Here is an 18,988-nt window from a genome sequence, read left to right as displayed (position 1 = left end):
AAAAATGTTTTGTAATTTTAGATTTTATTTTAAATAAATTTTGTTTTATTTAAAAAAAATTACATAATTTTCGATGGATAATATTCGTTGGAATTTCGTCAGGAGTATGTCTGTAGGAAATTTTCTTGAAAATTAGCTTATTCCGACTAATTTTCAACGAGATCGTTTACAGGAAACAAACTGTTTTCTTGTAGTGACACTTCTCTTAACTGAATGTAAGAAATTTGTTCTGGAAAGTGTAGCTTTTGCAAGTTTGAGATATAGAGTATGGAACCTATTTTGAACATGTTCTTGATAAAGGTTAAAGTATGGTTGCTAAGAATAGGAGAGTTCCCACACTTCTAAACCTTTCTCCATGTTCTTGATAATTGACATTGTTTGAGGACAAACAAGGATCTAAGTCTGGGGGATTAGATATTTGGTGTTTTTGATACCTTCTTTATATGTTTTTCAATTCGTTTTCAAGTCTTTATCGAGTCTTTTTAGTCACTTTTGAGTCATTTTAAGTCTGGAGTATGTCGCGAATCACTTAGAGGGGGCGCATGCAGAAAATGATTCAAATTGGAGATTTTCACTCCGAACAGCCGAGCACAGCACCCGAGTGCCTGTTTGTTGGGGTCAAAATCGGTCACGACGGAATCACTGTCTGAAAGTCCGTAAAAATCAGCATGAACGTTTTTACGAAAAGTAATCTTCGTAAAAATATCTTTACGAAGAGCCTTGCGGTAAAATCTTGTTCAAATCTCAATCGAACCACTAAATACCGATTGTGCGAAGGTAACGGACATGTATCCAAATCGGCCGCGGACAAGCTCGAGTATGGAAATCAGACCGCGGACAAGCCAAGCTCGATCGATACGCGGCGACCAAGCATGCACACAGCTCGGTCACTACGTAGCGACCGAGCGTCTGTCCCGCTCGGTCGCTACGTAGCGACTGAGCTCGAGCCAAGCTCGGTCGCTACGTAGCGACAGAGCGTCCGTTCCGCTCGGTCGCTACGTAGCGACTGAGCTCGAGCCAAGCTCGATCGCTACGTAGCGACCGAGCGTCCGTCCAGCTCGGTCGCTACGTAGCGACTGAACTCTTCCGAAACGTCGATACGACACCAGTTCATGCATTCTCGTCTATCCTACGATGCTATCTCCCGAAGACCGTAGCGAACTCAGTTCATGTCTTCCGACCATTCTTAGACATCAGTCAAACTTTGCGGTAAAAACCGCGGAAAGATCGTTCTTTATCGAAAGAAGTTGTAATAAACGTTTCGAGTCGGAAGACGGCCCAAAGGGACCTAAGACACGACTCGAGGCCCAACTTACGATTTCTTAACCAAAAGCCCATAAACCGTATCACGGTTTATGCTTGGCGCGCAAGGAAGGATAAATGTCAAGTTTCCGCGGATAAATACGAAATTTTGAGGATAGTTACGAAGATCGGAAAAAATGGAAAATCTCCATTTTATGCTATGACGGCTTAAGGACAGAAGAGTAAAAGCGTAAACCGACCTTGGAGCTAGTATATAAGGAGTCCTAGGCGAGAGGCATGAGGGAGACTTTTCAGACTCAGAATTCTCTGCACTTAGAAACTTTAGGCTTTATTCTCGACAAGTTCGGTTTCTATGACTGGCACTCAATTACTAGACGAACTCGTCCAGGCAGTTCGATCTCTTTTCCAGATTTATCAATTGAACTACGTTCGGCTTGATCCTCGAAAGGGGTACGTAGACAGCCTTTAACAAGGTTCAGTCCGAAATCAATCAAAAACCTTTTCCGTATCTTTTTTGTATTTTGTTATCGAGCTGCGACTCAACTAGGTTTGAGCTTTTAGGCCGCTAGAACTAGGTAACTCGCTGACAGCCTTCGCGGCCAAAGATTTTATGATCTCTTGTAATGATCGCAACGCTCTTACGCAGACTCGAAATAAGATCTACTGTTTTCTCTAAACTCGTTTGTTATCTTTTCACGATTTCCGCATATATTTGGTCACTTGTCGTTGGCTCTCGCAGAGATCCGGGACCTCTAGTAAATTAGGGTTTTCTTAGTTTCCTAATTTAAACGTAAATCGACAGTGCGAATTTCGGCTCCCACAGTTTGGCGCTAGAAGGAAGGGGGGGTACGGATTACTCGAACTCATAGCCGCAAAATGCTTGATCAAAACAATGTCTGGAGATACGAAAGACAAAATTGCAGTTCGCAACAACGCTGGTAGGACAACCCCAGCCGCCACTGCGCCTATGGCCAACGCTTACGCAAACGCCATAGTGCCTAAAAGAAAATCAAAAAACCTAGCCGCGACTTTTCGCCAACAGGAAGTGCAATGAGACAAGCTCGCGATTTTCTCTTTCTGAACATAAAGGGAAACGATAAATCTTATCAAATCCCGTAAGTTTGGCTCAAATCTCAATGCGTAAGGGTTTTACCAAAACATGTTTTCCGAAAATATTTTCGGAAAGGTAAAACTTGTTGTCCCAAAAAACCGCTGAAAAACCCCTAGGTTAATCGCAGAAAAAGGAAACGCAACAAATCGATTACACAGCTCGGTCGCTAAGTAGCGACCGAGCACTCACACCGCTCGGTCGCTATGTAGCGACCGAGCACGCACTTCTCAGTCGCTACGTAGCGACCGAGCACGCACACTGCTCGGTCGCTACGTAGCGACCGAGGACGCACACTGCTCAGTCGCTACGTAGCGACCGAGCACGCACACCGCTCGGTCGCTACGTAGCGACCGAGCACGCACACCGGACGTAGCGACCGAGCACACACACCGCTCGGTCGCTACGTAGCGACCGAGCACGCACTGCTCGGTCACTACGTAGCGACAGAGCACGCACACTGCTCGATCGCTACGTAGCGACCGAGCTCAAACGAACTCTCCACTCGCTACATAGCGACCTGTAAGGCCTAAGAAAGGTCCTCCTTTGGGTTCTCTTTTGAGTCCTCATCGAAACGCTTTTCGTTTCGTCTCAATCGGAGTTTCCGTTGAGATTTTACGACGAAAACAAGTAGGACTCTTCTTGGCTCGCTTCCACTTGCCACGTAGCGACCGAGCAGACCTTCACTCGCTACGTAGCGACCGGTAAGGCCTCAGAAAGGTCCTCCTTTGGGTTCTCTTTTGAGTCCTCATCGAAACGCTTTTCGTTTCGTCTCAATCGGAGTTTCCGTTGAGATTTTACGACGAAAACAAGTGGGACTCTTCTTGGCTCGCTTCCACTCGCTACGTAGCGACCGAGCAGACCATTACTCGCTACGTAGCGACCGGTAACGCCTCAGAAAGGTCCTCCTTTGGGTTCTCTTTTGAGTCCTCATCGAAACGCTTTTCGTTTCGTCTCAGTCGGAGTTTCCGTTGAGATTTTACGACGAAAACAAGTAGGACTCTTCTTGGCTCCCTTCCACTCGCTACGTAGCGACCGAGCAGACCTTCACTCGCTACGTAGCGACCGGTAAGGCCTCCGAAAGATTCTCCTTTGGGTTCTCTTTTGAGTCCTCATCGAAACGCTTTTCGTTTCGTCTCAATCGGAGTTTCCGTTGAGATTTTACGACAAAAAACAAGTGGGACTCGTCTTGGCTCCCTTTCAATCGCTATAGCGACCGAGATGATATCCTCACTCGCTATAGCGACCCGTCAGGTCTCAAAGGGGTCCTCCTTTACGTTCTCCTTTGAATCCTCATCGAAACGCTTTTCGTTTTATCTCAATCGGAGTTTCCATTGAGAATTTACGACGAAAACAAGTGGGACTCGTCTTGGCTCCTTTTCACTCGCTATAGCGACCGAGATGACATCCTCACTCGCTATAGCGACCTGCCGGGCCTCAAAGGGGTCCTCCTTTGCGTTCTACTTTGAATCCTCATCGAAACGCTTTTCGTTTCGTCTCAATTGGAGTTTCCGTTGAGATTTTACGACGAAAAAAAGTAAAACTCATCTTAAACTCCTTGGCTTGTTCCTGTTCGCCCTACCTCCATCTTTGCGTTCACTTTCGAATCTCGATCGAAACGTCTCTTGTTTCGCCTCGATTGAAGTTACCATTGAGACTTTATGATATAAAAAAAAAAAACCGCAACGGCTTTTTTCCTCGCATGAATTCAAACTGATCGTATAAAACGGCAATAGTTAACTTAACACTTTAGCGGCCTCAACTATACGATTACGTTGAATTGACGTTGTATCGAAGGAGAAGATGACAGTCAAGTTTGAAAGATAATTGTCGAGTTCAAAGGATAAAACCAATGTCGAGAACAGTGAACGCACACGAGAAGAGGAAGGGGAAGTAAGCGAACAAAACTGAGAAAAGACAAATTGCATCTCCGAAGCACACTAAGATCTTGCTAACCGATCCAATCTCTCGTACAACCGAAAAACGATCGCCAAGCATTCGAGCGTACTCATCTCGCTTCCTAAAGAAAGAAAAAACTAGAGACACAAACGTCGTCTTAAAACCGACTCGTTCCTAGCAATTTTCTTAAAAACGGATATATTCCAAGTCGTCATCAATCCAATGTCGTCTTTAAAATCGACCCAGATTGTCGATCACCCCAATCCTCGAAAGAAAAAACGTACAAAACTTTTCGAAGGAACAGTTCATCCATTTTCTTTCGTAAAATGCATTGGTCAAACTCGGGTTCAGAACCCTCGTTGCTTGTTACTCGTCGTGTATAGAGCTTGATTCTCTTCTCGGAGAACTAGGTTCTCAGCTTCGAACTGCAAGAACTTCTCCACTCTTTTCTCTAACAGCTTGGAGTGTTCGTTCAACGTGTTCTTCAAGAATTGAACTTCTGAGAGAAGCTCAGGATTATCTGCAGCGAAGTCTCGAGCTTTATGTAACTCGTTGATTTGAAAACCAAGGCCTTGATTCGAGCTTGCCATTGGATTTCGACTAGGGTGGCCGGAGATTGCTCAATATACTCAATTTCTATCATCGTTATATAGATTAGATCACCCGCCTCCTTCTTGCCAGTTAGGGATAATATTTAAATGGCTGTAATCCAGCGACAAAACTAACATACTTTTTTCAACAAAATTAACTAAGTAATTGTTTTTAATAAATAGATAAATTTGGTAAAATCATTTTGAAATTTAGATATGATTAATTTGTTTAGTTTATTATTTTTTAAAACTCAATTCAATTAGTCATATCACAATATGATTTTAAAAAATAATTATTTGAATTAGTTTATCAAAAAATAGATAAATTGTTTTGGCAACTTGTAGCAATATAGGGATAATACTTAAATGGCTGTAAACCAGCAAAAACAAAACTACCAGACTTTTCAAAAACGTTAACTAAATAATTTTTTTGTAGTACATAGATAAATTTTCTTAAATCATTTATTGAAATTTAGATATGATTAATTTGGCTAGTTTATTATCTTTGAAAACTTAATTCTATTATTCATTCACAATATAATTTAAAAAGATTTTATTTGAAGTAGTTTATTTAAAATAGATAATATTTTTAGCAAATTGTAGCAGTATAGGGATGATATTTAAATGATTGTAAACCAGCAAACAAAAACTAACAAACTTTTCAAAGCATTTAACTAAATAATAGTTTTTAATAAATAGATAAGTTTTGTTAAATTATTTTCGAAAATTTAGATATGATAAGTTTATTATCTTTAAAAACTCAAATCTATAAGTCATCTCACAATATAATTTAAAATAATTAAATTTTATTTAGTTTATTAAACTAGATAATACTTTTAGCAACCTGTAGCAATATAGGGTTAATATTTAAAAGGTTGTAAACCTGCGACAAAACTAACAAACTTTTCAAAATTTTGTAAGTCAAGTAACAAAATACATTTCTAGGTTATGACTTTTCTAAAGACATCATTTGGTGACTGGACAAAAAAAAAAAGATAGCTGTATATCGAGACAACTTGAAGCAAAGGAATGATCATAAGAAATGGTCTATAAGAACAGACAAAACCTCCAGACTTTCCAAAACCTCCTTTGGTTTTCTTTTGTTATTTTCCATTCAGAATTGTCGCCTCACTAGTAGCTGATAACAAAATGTTTATATATATACTAATGTGTTCATTTGTCCTTCATTAATTTATCGGTTCGAGTTAAAACTGAAATGCTTTCATTCAGTTCATCAATAAATTTTTAATATGTAGAATTCATACTTCCTAAATCCTAATAGATCCTTGTTATATAATGTGTTGATCGTTTTTCATTTTTATGTTAACTTATCTAAAGGTACAAAGTTTAGGTTCAATTATTGTAAAGAAGAATGCATGTCCTACATGTTAAATTGTCAGCTTTTGTGTTGGTTCCACAAGAAATAAGTATTGGCCAACTCACAAGATTATAGAATAACTTCTTTATTAGCTTAAGAAAATCTCTCAAAACTTAAGCTCTCACAATAATCTCTCTCACTTATAAGTTCATGTCACAACTCAACATCTTCTTATATAGAGATCTAAAACTCCTAAAACTTAATAGTAAAACCTTTTATCCTAATCCTAATACAAGTAGGATTAGTATGACTTGAGTTTCAAGCTATCTTCAAGTTTATCTCTAACATTCTCCCCCTTAAACTTGAAGTAACCATCTTTCAAATCTTGAACTCCAACCAGCTCTCGCATCTCCTTGAATTTCAATCTTCCTAAGGCTTTAGTAAGAATGTTCGGCTTTCTGAAGGCTTCCTGCAATATGCTACACGTCCACTAGACCATTGTCTATGCACTCTCTGATGAAATGATAACGTTTATGAATATGCTTACTCCGTCCATGGAACACTGGATTCTTTGTAAGCGCTATTGCAGATTTGTTATCTATCTTAACCACCACTTTCTCACACGGTTCTTCAGTTACTTCAGCAAGTAATTCTTGTAGCTAAATTGCTTGTTTTGCCGCCTCGGTAGCTGCCATGAATTCGGCTTCACATGAAGAGAGAGCAACAGTTTCTTGCTTCTGAGAGCACCATGGTGATAGGACAATCGTTCAAGTAGAACATATGGCCTGTGGTACTTCATCCATCATCAATGTCAACATTGTGACTACTATCACTATACCCTGTTAACGTCCATCCTGCTTTGCTTGACCGCAAGAAGTTGAGACCATACGCAAGTGTGCTTTTTACATACCTTAGGACTTGTTTCAAAGCCATCCAATGCGAAGTTTTAGGTTCATGCATATACCTACTTATTACTCCAACGGAATACGATAGGTCCGTTCGAGTATGTACCAAGTAACGCAAGCACCCTATGACCCTGCGGTAATCCTTCTCATCCACGCTTGCCTCCTGCTCCGCCTTTGAAAGTTTTAGACCAGCATCCATAGGAAACTGTGTTGCATTGCAGTCAATCATGCTTGTTTCTTCAAGAACTTTCTTTGCATAGCTCGCTTGTTTGATAAATATTCCTTCATTGCTTTGAACCACTTCAATACCGAGGTAATAGGTTAAGAGACCGAGATCACTCATCTCGAATTTGTTCGACATATTGCTTTTGAACTCATCTATCATCTCTGTCTTAGACCCTGTTATCAACAAGTCATCAACATATACTGCCACAAGCAAAACGTCACCATCACACATCAAACGATACAGGGATGCTTCTGATACCACTCAAATTACCCTAAGGAGTGTTACTCTCATCAAAAGAGGTTCAGATGTAGTACTTAGGGATCAAATCCACAAGGAGCTAGGGAACAATTAAATCTAGTGTTTATTAATTCTAAAGGTTGTAAATGTTTAAATGAAATAGCAATAGTAACAAGCGAGTAAATAATAAATGTAACTTGGTTGGAAATGATATTAGATGCAGGGCCACTATTCAGGTGTTGGAGATTATAATACCTATAGATGCCTAACTGTTGCATGCATGATATATTAGAGCTCAATCGCTTAACTCAGTGATCAGCTGTCGCATGTTTCACTGGTCAACAGACTAGATCTCGTGTCTCAACGATTAGTATGTCGACAACGAGAGAGTGTCGATCGATGGTCTATTAAGACGTCGACCGATACACCTTTGCCAACGTCGATCGATAGTCAGTTGAGGACATCGAACGACGGGTTCTAGCAAGGCCTATGCGCGAGTATGATATGCCCTATTAAGATACTAAATTGGCGGTTAGCCCTCTCTAGAAATCCTAATATGATACATAGATGTCAGGATGGGATAACAAGGGTGCTTGAGTATTGTTGGGGTCAAAAACGGTCATAACGGAATTAACACCCGAAAACCCTCGGAAATCGTATTTCCGAAAAGATAGTAAAAGAAAAATATGATTTTCGCAAAAATAACCAATACGAAATTTTTACGAAAAAGTATCCTTGAAAGCTCGAAGTGGACAAACCAAGCTCGGTCATTAAGCAACTACCACACATGCACGCTATCCGGTCACTACGTAGCAACCAAGTCCAAGCCATAGCTCGGTCGCTGCGTAGCGACTGAGTGTCCGTCCTGCTCGGTCGCTACGTAGCGACCGAGCGTCCGTCCCGCTCGGTCGCTACGTAGCGACCGAGCGTCCGTCCCGATCGGTCGCTACGTAGCGACCGATCGTTCGTCCCGCTCGTTCGCTACGTAGCGACCGAGCACTTCCGAAATGTCGATACGACACCAGCCCATGCATTCTCGTCTATCCTACAATGCTATCTCCCGAAGACCGTAGCAAATTCAGTTAGTGCCTTCCGACCATTCTGATACACTAAATATGAATCCTTACTACTCTCAAGTTAACAGTTGTGGTTATAGTACTTTAGATTCAATCCAGAGGACCAGTCTATACTTTACTCTTATAAATTTCAATACTAAGCTAAGAAGAAAATGGTTTTCAATTCGATTGGTGACGCGGAAAACAAGTAAACTAGAGATTGATTCAATTTAACAAGAAGCTAGCCTAGGGTAATTCATTGGGTGTTGAGCGAGAGCCAAACAATTATTCAAGCGCGATGCAGTGCTTTCTAGAACTCGGATCACTCAGCTGGAGCACCCCACTGTCGTGGTGGTGATCCCTTTGCTGGTCGATCCCACCATCTAACTGTCGTTGAGATGAGAAGCGACTGCAAGCCTTAGAGATCAGGTCCGATCAGTTCATTTACTACCCTAATATCTACTTTCGCCGATTAGGGATATTAAGCTCATTCAATACGTGTCAAGTTATCTCCTAAGCGGTTAGCTAGGTGATTTAACTTAGGATCTAACATTAAGTGATCAGATTAATGGAAGCTTTAAGAACAGTATGAATGAAGAATGATTAAGAATAGCTTATCTATGTTTAGCTCATAATTCAACACCCTAAAAACCCTAGGCGAGCTAGATCACTACTCGATTATGATGCAAGCAGTCAAAGACATAGATCCTGAATAATACTGCATAATAATAAGAGTAGGAAACAAAGGGTTCAGATGTCTTCTCTATGAGAGAATGGATTCTTCTCCCTTACAAGTTGCAGATCGCAAAAGCTAATAGTTCTCTTGTAAAACTAGCGTAAGAAAATAAAATAGGATATATGGCCTTTTTATATGGAGGCGCCAACAGGTGGAAACGGTATTAGGGCAACAGGGCTTTAATTCCCGAAATAGGAGCTTCCTTATTTGTCGGGAACAACCTCGGGATCTCTCCGTCTGCTTGTTCCGCTCGAGAACTGTCTCAGGACTGTTCTCCTTGAGTGTTCTCCGCAGGAATGCTCCAAAAGGACAGCTTCTCTTCATGCACCCTCTCTTCACTCTTCTACCAACTCCAGACCTGTAAAAGATCAAAAAGAACTAGACCGACACGGATTAGAGACTCGAATCAATATGAAAACATATATACAATGATGTGAAAAACACCATATATCAATTCCCCCAGACTTAGATCCTTGTTTGTCCTCGAACAAGGCAAGTACCAAGAACAGGGAGAAATGTTTGGAAATATGGGAACTCGCTTATTTTCAGCAACCATACTCTAACCACAAATCTCTGAACCATACAAGCGGTAGATTAGGACCACACACACTTACTGGGAACCCCTGATCGCTGTTCAAAGATCGGCTCCTTACTCTACATCTTAACCTGAAAAAGCAACACTTTCGAGACGAAACTCCAATTTTTCAATTAAGATTATCGTGAGCTTCTTGTCACAGGCGTTACTCAGGATAGACGGTCTAGGTATGGAACAGGCTATTTAATGGTGGAGTTAAGAGTGTTTAGGGGCTACCAATTCTTCGTAGAGGATACAGGATATCGCATAAAATTGCAAGAGAGGACGGATCCATTGATATCCACAGCCTCTACTCGTTTTTGCTCTCTCTAGAATGGCTGTTCTTTGTTCGGGAACAGTCATCAGACTGCTCTGCTCGTCCCCTTCTATATGCTCAATTAGTACCAAACTCTTTGCTTAACTTTCCCAGTGGCTCGTGTTCTCTTGAATTCATCTCCTTCTCCATCGTCAAATGCTAAAAATGAAAGATAGAGTTTTTTTTTTTTTTTAATCATAGCATGAAAATAGATGTTGAGGTGACGAAGAAGGAGGTAACATGTGATGTTAAGGAGGCCACTGGTGGATCTGATTCGCACCATTCTGTTCCACTTGCACGATTCATTGGTCATGGAGCAGTTGCTCCCTTAATCTGCTTGTTCTCCTTTCTGATTGAATTTCTGCAGCATTAACGAGTAAGAGACTGCGTCGATCCTTTCCTCTCCAACATTTTTGCACATACCTGCACATATAACACTGAAAAAGAAATGCCTGAAGGTGGAATAAAGGCTAAGGTATAAGGTGGGAACTAGCTAAAGATGAGCTAGCCACTCAGGAACAACAAGATGGATATAAAGGATAAGAAGTCCTGAGTGTAGGTCTCGTTTCGCTGATCTAGTGCCCATAACAAGAAGAATTAAAGTCCAGATTAGGTCCAGATAAAGTGGAGTTGAGTCTACCCAGTGTAACCTGATCGGTGGAGAACTTCTGGAGTGTCAAATGAGATAAGTCTGGGTGTTCTAGGTCCATGTGTGGGTCTTTCATCACTGCTAAGGTCACTGAATAAGAAGGTTAAAGCACGAGGTGGTTAAGAAATCATCACAAAATAAGTTCCTGATTACCACAATAAGTTTTGACTGACTCGATCCTAGGAACTGACTCGAAAAAATGAAAGCATGAAATTAGTACAGTCTCTCCCCCAGACCTACTTCACACCATCCCTGGTTGTGAAAATAAATCGGAGGAGGCTAAAACAAACCAAACAGAAACAAATAGCAGGGAAATAAATAGTTCAGATGGATAAAACAAGGGGATAGGAATAGTCCTTTCGGACTCAGTCTGAATCGCCGCTACTGGAGTGACCGGTTGTTCTCCTGTTCCTTGGAAGTCTCTCTTCTCCAGTTGAGGTGCCCGCTGGTTCCTTGCCTGGGCGCCTTGTTCCATGCGTCGTCTGCTCATCTTGACTTCCGATGCAGCCGCCAGTGATCGCTCTGAGGATCCTCTTCATGAGGCTGTTGTTCTTCTTCTAAGAATCAACCATCCAGCATCGGTAGGCGTGATCATCAGTAATATCAGTGAGGTCCTCCAGATCATAAGTTCCATCGGCAGGTGGAGTCACATCCTCCACATCATCCATGTCAGCATTCTCATTTGGAACTGGCGCTCGTGGGTCGTCGCACAAGTGTTCTGCGTCGGGCAGGAACACTATGTTGTCTAAGGTCGTGAAGTTTGTTAACCCGTGAAGAGGAAGCTTGCAGTAGCGAGTGTTCCCTTCTTTGTCAGCGAACTTGTAGGTGCTCTCGTCGCGCAGGATGTGGCATGTGATCAAGTAAGCGGTGTCGATGTACTCAATTTCAGGAACAACCGTGTAGGAATCCAGGTTGATGTTGAAACGTTTGAACAAGGGAGTGAGAACACTGCCGCAGCGGTCCTTCTTATCGTCAGTCCGGAGCAAGGAGTCTTTGCGCTCGGTGAGCATCGAGATGAGAAGGAATCCAGGGTTAGTTTTCACTTCCTGGATTGGTATAACTTTATCTCTACGGATCTCGTCCTCGAGCCCCGTGTACATAACCTGCAGCTCTCCGTTTGTAACCTTAGAGGTGAGCTCCTTTGCAAAGAGGATGTTTGAGACGATCTTGGCAATGATACGCAGAGTGGGGTTTCGGATTTGTGATTAATAAGCCTTGCGAGAGGTGAACTTTCCTGTCGCAATGAGATCCCAAAAGGCGTTTGCTGGTGCGAACTTCTTTTCAACCGAGACCTCTCTAGGCGTGTCTTCTATCTCGAGAAGGTCGTTTAGATCATGGAGAGAGATGGAGCAGAACTTGCCGTCGGCCATGAAGGAAAAAGAGCAGTTCTCGTACGTTGGCGCGGTGGGGTTTTGGTAAGTGACCTGAGCTGTTGCGAGCACTTGCCGAACCAAATCTGGATAGAGAACTTGGGCTTGATAGCAGAGAGGAGCAAGGCCCATGACGTCGAGTGTTTCGAACACGTCTGTCTCGAGACCGAGATCAGCTAGGGTTTCCGCGTGTGCAAATCGTGTCGGCAAGTTCTGCTGCGAGAAGCCTGTTGTACCTCGCCGCGGACTCCTTGTCCCACCCCTCACAATTGTAGTCAAGGAGCAGTGGGTCATTGATGTTAATCGGTTGACCCTCAACCTTGTTCGGCCATGGGTAACAGGTTGGAACACTCGCGGAATGAGAAGGTGTGGCTGCTCCACGAGAGGCTTTGAGTGCTTTCGGGTTCCTTGTTCTTGGAGGCATCTGCAAAACAAAATCAATTTCCAAATTAGCCATGCTCAACGGTTGTTCTAGAAACGATGGGACATTCCAATTTCTCAATTCTGCCCAAGTCCATCAATTTCTAAACAACCTACAAGTTCTTAGGTTTAACATTTTGCCCCAACACAATCGCAATTACTCAAGAACCGCAATCAACAAATATGTTCCTATTCCGTATAATCAAGCACAATTTAGACCCTTGTAGCAAGTGTGAAATCTAGAGCTACAATCTTAGATCAAATCGCTAATCAAAAGGTATGAGGGGATCCGAGGGGACACTTATAAATCGCGTTTTGGATGCGCGAAGGGGAAGGGGATCTGAGCGGTTACCTTGATTGGATTGATGATTCTTGCAAAACCAAACCGCTCTTTAGAGGATCCAAGAGATTAGAGCAAAATCGATGAAGAAGAATAGGAAATGAGAGTTTTCGATTTAGGGTTCTTAGGAGTGTTTTGCGGCGTGAGAGATAATGGGGGAGTGAAGTAAGTGGGCCTTAAATAGGCTACTTCCCCCTTCTCTTTTTTTTTTGTTCGAGCACTTACCTGGGAACAATCGGTGGAACAAGCGTTGGAGTGTTCTCCTGAGAAGGTCTCGATTTTCTTGATTTTCTTCTTGCAAGTTAGTTTTTTTTTATTGAAAGATAAAAGAAATATTTACGCTAACCAGTGGGTTGCCTCCCACCAAGCGCTTCTTTTCAGTCACTAGCTTGACTTTGGTGAGCCGATTAGGTTTGAAGCGAGGTAACACAACAGCTCCATAGGGGCGAACCTCCTTGATGGTGAAAGGTCCTGACCATCTAGACTTAAGCTTTCCAGGGAACAGCTTAATCCTTGAGTTGAAGAGTAAGACCTGATCATTCGGAGCAAAGCTTCTGCTGATGATCCGTTTGTCATGGAATGCCTTGGTTTTTTCTTTGTAGATTTTGGAGCTCTCATAGGCCAGATGCCTAATCTCCTCCAACTCATGGATCTGAATTGTTCGCCTCTCTTTGGCGGGTTTGATGTCGAAGTTAAGCAGCTTAACAGCCCAAGTTGCCTTATACTCTAGCTCCACAGGTAGGTGACATGCCTTGCCATAGACCAGATGATAGGGAGTGGTCCCTAATGGGGTCTTATAAGCTGTTCTGTAGGCCCAGAGAGCATCGTCAAGTTTGAGGGACCAGTCCTTACACGTGGTATTGACTGTTTTCTGCAGAATGTTCTTGATCTCTCTGTTGGAAATTTCCACTTGGCCACTCGTCTGGGGATGATAGGCGGTTGCAACCTTGTGTTTCACGCCGTTCTTGCTCAGTAATCCTTGGAACACTCTGTTGATGAAGTGAGTTCCACCATCGCTGATAACCACTCTAGGTACTCCAAATCTTGGAAAGATGATGGAGGTGAACATCTTGGTTACAACTCGTGCGTCGTTGGTTGGACTAGCAATCGCTTCTACCCACTTTGAGACATAGTCGACTGCAACCAGGATGTACTCGTTCTTGTGAGAAGGCGGGAAAGGTCCCATAAAATCTATTCCCCAGCAGTCGAACACCTCAACTTCCAATATGTAGTTCTGAGGCATCTCATTCCTTTTGCTGATACTGCCCATTCGCTGGCATGCATTGCATCTGGATATGAAGGTGTGAGCATTTCTGAACATTGTTGGCCACCAGAATCCCGCTTGGAGAATTTTGGAGACTGTTTTGAATGTGGCGAAGTGTCCAGCGTAGGAAGATCCGTGGCAGTGGTGTAGGATCCCTGGAATTTCAGCCTCCGGAACGCATCGTCTGAAGATCCCATCTTTGCAATGTCGGTATAGGTAAGGCTCATCCCAAAAGTAATGCCTTGCCTCTCTTAAGAATTTCCTCTTCTCATTCCCTGTGAACTTCAAAGGCTCCTTTTCAGCGGCTAAGAAATTTGCAATCTCAGCAAACCACGGTAGATCAGGATATTGCTTCTGGATTGCGGCCACAAACTGCTCTGGTTGCGAGGAACAAGCTGTTTCTATGCGCGTTGGTTGTTCCGCGTAGCAAAGACCAATCGCGCTGATGTGTTCCACTGGTTGCTCTTCGTCAATCACTGTATCATCGTTTATTTTCATTCTGGAAAGGTGGTCCGCTACTCCATTTTCTACCCCCTTCTTGTCTCTTATTTCCAGATCAAATTCCTGTAGGAGGAGAATCCATCTCAGGAGCCGCGGTTTAGCATCCTTCTTCGTGAGCAAGTACTTAAGGGCTGCATGATCCGTGTGGACTATCACCTTAGACCCAACGAGATATGATCGGAACTTCTCAAAAGCATAGACGATGGCCAGGAGTTCCTTATCTGTGGTAGCATACCTACATTGAGCTTCATCCAGTGTCTTGCTCGCGTAGTAGATCACATGGAGCTTCTTATCCTTCCGCTGCCCAAGCACTGCTCCCACTGCAAAGTCACTCGCATCTGTCATGATCTCGAAAGGGAAGTCCCAGTCTGGAGGTTGGACAACCGGTGCACTGACTAGAGCCCCCTTGATCGTGTGAAATGAAGCTAAGCACTCGTTGTCGAAATCGAACTTTGTTTCTTTGCAGAGCAGTCTAGTGAGTGGTCTTGCGAGTTTCGAGAAGTCCTGGATGAATCTTCTGTAAAAACCAGCATGTCCCAAAAAACTTTTTATTCCCCTTACTGAAGTTGGTGGCTGTAGAGTCATCATGATTTCGATCTTTGCCTTGTCCACTTCGATGCCTTTTTCTGAAATCTTATGTCCTAGAACAATCCCATCTCTGACCATGAAATGGCATTTCTCCCAATTCAGCACGAGATGCTTCTCCTCGCATCGCTTCAGAACCCTGCACAAGTTTGACAAACAGACACTAAAGGAGCTTCCATAGATGCTGAAATCGTCCATGAAAACCTCCATTATGTCTTCGATTAGGTCAGTGAAAATCGACATCATGCAGCGTTGAAAGGTCGCTGGAGCATTGCATAGCCCGAAAGGCATCCTCCTGTAGGCGTATGTTCCGTAAGGACATGTGAACGTCGTCTTCTCCTGATCGTCTGGGTGGATGGGAATCTGAAAGAAACCTGAATAACCATCTAAAAAGCAATAATAAGGGTGGTTAGCCAATCTTTCAAGCATTTGATCAATGAAGCGAAGTGGGAAGTGATCCTTGCGAGTCGCAGCATTCAATTTACGAAAATCAATGCACATGCGATGACCAGTTACTGTTCTTGTAGGGATTAATTTATTCTTCTCATTTGTTATAACAGTGATCCCTCCTTTCTTAGGCACTACATGAACATGACTAACCCACTTACTATCAGAGATCGCATAGATTACACCAGCTTCTAGAAGTTTCATTATCTCTTTCTTTACAACATCTTTTAGATTTGGGTTCAACCTCCTCTGATGTTCTACATAAGTCATTGATTCATCTTCTAGGTGTATTCTATGCATGCACAGATTAGGTGAAATGCCAGGTATATCAGCTAGAGAATATCCTAATGCCTTTCGATATTTTCTAAGTTCACAAAAGAGAAGAGCAGTTTCAGCATTGTTCAGATCAGCATTCACGATTACTGGGTATGTAGAATTTGGTCCAGGAAATGCGTACCTAAGCCCCTTAGGGAGTGTTTTGAGCTTGACTTTTGGAGCTTTGGATTCACTCCACAGGTGATTGTTCCGACTTGGTGGAACAGGCGGGCTCGATGGGTCTGAGGCATTGTTCTCCCCCAGACTGAGATATGCCACTAATCTTTCCATGGTTCTGGCGGAGTCCAAAATCTTAGCGTACCAATCAGCGTCGATGTTCTGGACATTCTGTTCTGCTTCAGCTCTAATCAAGGCTAGTTCCAGCGGATCATCAGTAAGGATCTCCTCAATCATCTGATCACTCGGTTCCAGCAGATCACCCTCCTCTTGGACAGTGAAGGTTTGTCCATCCAGCATGGGTTTCTTGAGCACCTGATTCATCTCGAACCTCATCACAATGTCTCCTAGGTGGAGGTCTATTTTTCCTTGTCGCACATCTATGATAGCTCCGACAGTGCATAGGAATGGTCTACCCAGCATCAGGGGATCCTTTGACTCTTCCTCGAGTTCCAGAACAACGAAATCGGCAGGGACAAGTGTGTTCCCAACCAGAACTTGGATATCCTCAATAATTCCGACTGGAGATTTCACTGATCGATCAGCAAACACTAGGGACATCCTGGTAGGTTTGAAATCCGTGTATCCAAGGCGCTTAGCCACAGAGTATGGCATGAGGTTGATGCTTGATCCCAGATCGACTAATGAACACGAGAAGACTGTTCTCCCAATTTGGATGGATAGGACAAATTTTCCAGGATCACCCAGTTTCTTGATCCTTTTGTTCTGGAGAACAGCGCTGCACTCTTTTGAGACCACCATGAACTCACTGTCATCGGTTATCTTTCCAGAGATCAGTCCCTTCACAAAGCTACTCATGGATGGCATCATCTGGATTGCACTCATGAGAGGAAGTCTGACTGTTAAGTCTTCCAGAATCTTCCTACATTTCATCTCCTCCTTGTCCTTGCGTGTGGCCTTAGCCGGAACAGGGTACGGAACCTTAGGCACATAGTCACGGGGGGGGGGGGGAACAGGTTCTGCAGCTGGTCGAACAACCACAGTAGGCTGCTCTGTAGTGGTCGGAGTATGTTCAGCAGGTAGCTCTGCTTCTTCCTCGTCTGTTGGTGCGGTTACAGGTGGTTGTTCTGACTCTTTCTGCTTCCCTTTCTCAGCTGTTGTGAATCTCTTGGGTGCCGGATCCGTTAACTGCTTCCCACTCCTAAGCGCGACTGCATTGCACTCCTTGGGATTTTTATCTGTCTTTCCAGGGAGAGTACCTTGCTGTCTCTTCACACTCTCAGCAGTCTGAGCAATCTGAATATCCATCTGCCTCATATGGCTCGAGACATTATCATATTTGGCACTTAGGTCATTGAACATGTGATTCATTCGGGTGTTGATGTCGTTGGTGACCTGATTCAGTGCTTTTCCCTGGATATGCTGTCGTTGGAGCAGCTGGCTCATCATATTGGCAAGACTCTTCATCTCGTCCTGTGGAGCAGTCTGAGCAGGCTGTGCAGACTGCTGGTTAGTCGGTTGTTTCTGGTTGTGGAACTGAGTATTCTGAGCTGGGCTGAGGACAAAGGTTCTTCCTTGATTTCCATACCCCCTTTGGTATCCACTGTTCTGAACCTGATTGCCTTGAGCGTTTTCTGCGTTACCGTCGGGTTTAGGGTTGTTGAACAGGTGGGGGTTGTTCCTCACATTAGGGTTCGGGTGATAGTTCTTGAACTGCCATCCTTGCCCATTCACATAGCTAACCTCGTGATGGTCCTCAGTTGCCTGGTCTGCCTCTGATGTAGCGTCTGCGGTTCCTTTATCCTGAGGGGATTCTTCCATGATGAAGACATGGTTCTGATTACTCTTTATCAGCTGATCGACCTTGGCAGAGAGTCATCGATTTTGCTATTGTCGATGCTGTTTACCTTCTGGGTGCGGTCAGTCTCGCGGTTGCTGTCAGCTGAGGTTGAGGCCATGTTCTCAATTAGCGCGAAAGCGCCTTGAGTGGATTGGGTCATGAAATCTCCATTACTGGCTGAGTTTAAAGCATTCCTGTACTCCCAACCTACTCCATCGTAGAACACTCCGAGTAGATAATCTTCTTCAAAACCGTGATGTGGGCACTCCCTGCGGTAGACGTTGAATCGCTCCCATGCGTCGCAGAACGGCTCATCTACCAGCTGTTTGAAGGTGGCGATCTTCTGTCTCAGAGCTGCCGTCTTTGATTTCGTGTAGAAGTGGCTCAAGAAAGCAGATCTGACTGGTTCCCATGTGGTGAGCGATCCGGTGGGTAGGGAATCTAGCCATCGAGCAGCCTTCCCATCGAGAGAGAAGGGGAACATGGTACACTTGATGTAATCTGGTGGTACTCCATTCGCCTTAGTGAACCCACACATCTTCTCAAAGTTCTCAATGTGGTCCATCGGTATTTCTGCAGGAAGTCCGTTGAAGATCTTCCTCTGCACCAGACCTATCAAGGCAGGCTAGATCTCAAAGTCTTGTCTAGTGCACGGTAGAGGGTTGATGGCGGATCGCGCAGCAGGTAGATTACGCAAGAGATTTCTCTGGCCAATCTGATCAACTTCCTCCGGTGCATTCCGTTGGTTTGCAGCATTCGCTTGGATAGTTTGCTGCATCTGCTGCATCTGTTGTTGCATTAGTGCAAACGCGGCAGTAAGATCATCCTGATGATCACCCATGTTGGTGCTCGTAGGTCTAGGCAGTTGATGGTTCTGACGTTCTAATCTCGC

General features: G+C 43.6%; 3 protein-coding genes and 1 non-coding gene across 4 annotated transcripts; 1 reads left to right on the top strand and 3 right to left on the bottom strand.

Annotated features, from left to right (window-relative positions):
• Positions 1-6,973: 6,973 nt before the first annotated feature.
• Positions 6,974-11,351, bottom strand: LOC108870329 (uncharacterized mitochondrial protein AtMg00810-like). The gene is made up of 3 exons (XM_018655814.2): positions 11,215-11,351; positions 9,559-9,695; positions 6,974-7,509 (listed from the first exon to the last, which is right to left on the bottom strand). The coding sequence occupies exons 1-3, from the start codon at positions 11,349-11,351 to the stop codon at positions 6,974-6,976; spliced, it is 810 nt and encodes a 269-aa protein (XP_018511330.2).
• On the bottom strand, positions 9,073-11,976 carry LOC117129196. The gene has a single exon (XM_033282598.1). The coding sequence runs from the start codon at positions 11,974-11,976 to the stop codon at positions 11,434-11,436; it is 543 nt and encodes a 180-aa protein (XP_033138489.1). The 3' UTR covers positions 9,073-11,433.
• On the bottom strand, positions 9,073-18,133 carry LOC117129194. Its single transcript, XM_033282597.1, has one exon. The coding sequence runs from the start codon at positions 18,075-18,077 to the stop codon at positions 13,320-13,322; it is 4,758 nt and encodes a 1,585-aa protein (XP_033138488.1). The 5' UTR covers positions 18,078-18,133; the 3' UTR covers positions 9,073-13,319.
• Positions 18,134-18,344: 211 nt separating this feature from the next.
• On the top strand, positions 18,345-18,451 carry LOC117129418. The gene has a single exon (XR_004453067.1). It is a non-coding gene; the product is annotated as a small nucleolar RNA R71 (small nucleolar RNA).
• The last annotated feature ends 537 nt before the right edge of the window (positions 18,452-18,988 follow it).

Source organism: Brassica rapa, chromosome A10, assembly GCF_000309985.2.
Source record: "Brassica rapa cultivar Chiifu-401-42 chromosome A10, CAAS_Brap_v3.01, whole genome shotgun sequence".
Taxonomy (NCBI): domain Eukaryota; kingdom Viridiplantae; phylum Streptophyta; class Magnoliopsida; order Brassicales; family Brassicaceae; genus Brassica; species Brassica rapa.
This window is presented reverse-complemented; position numbering and strand designations above follow the sequence as displayed.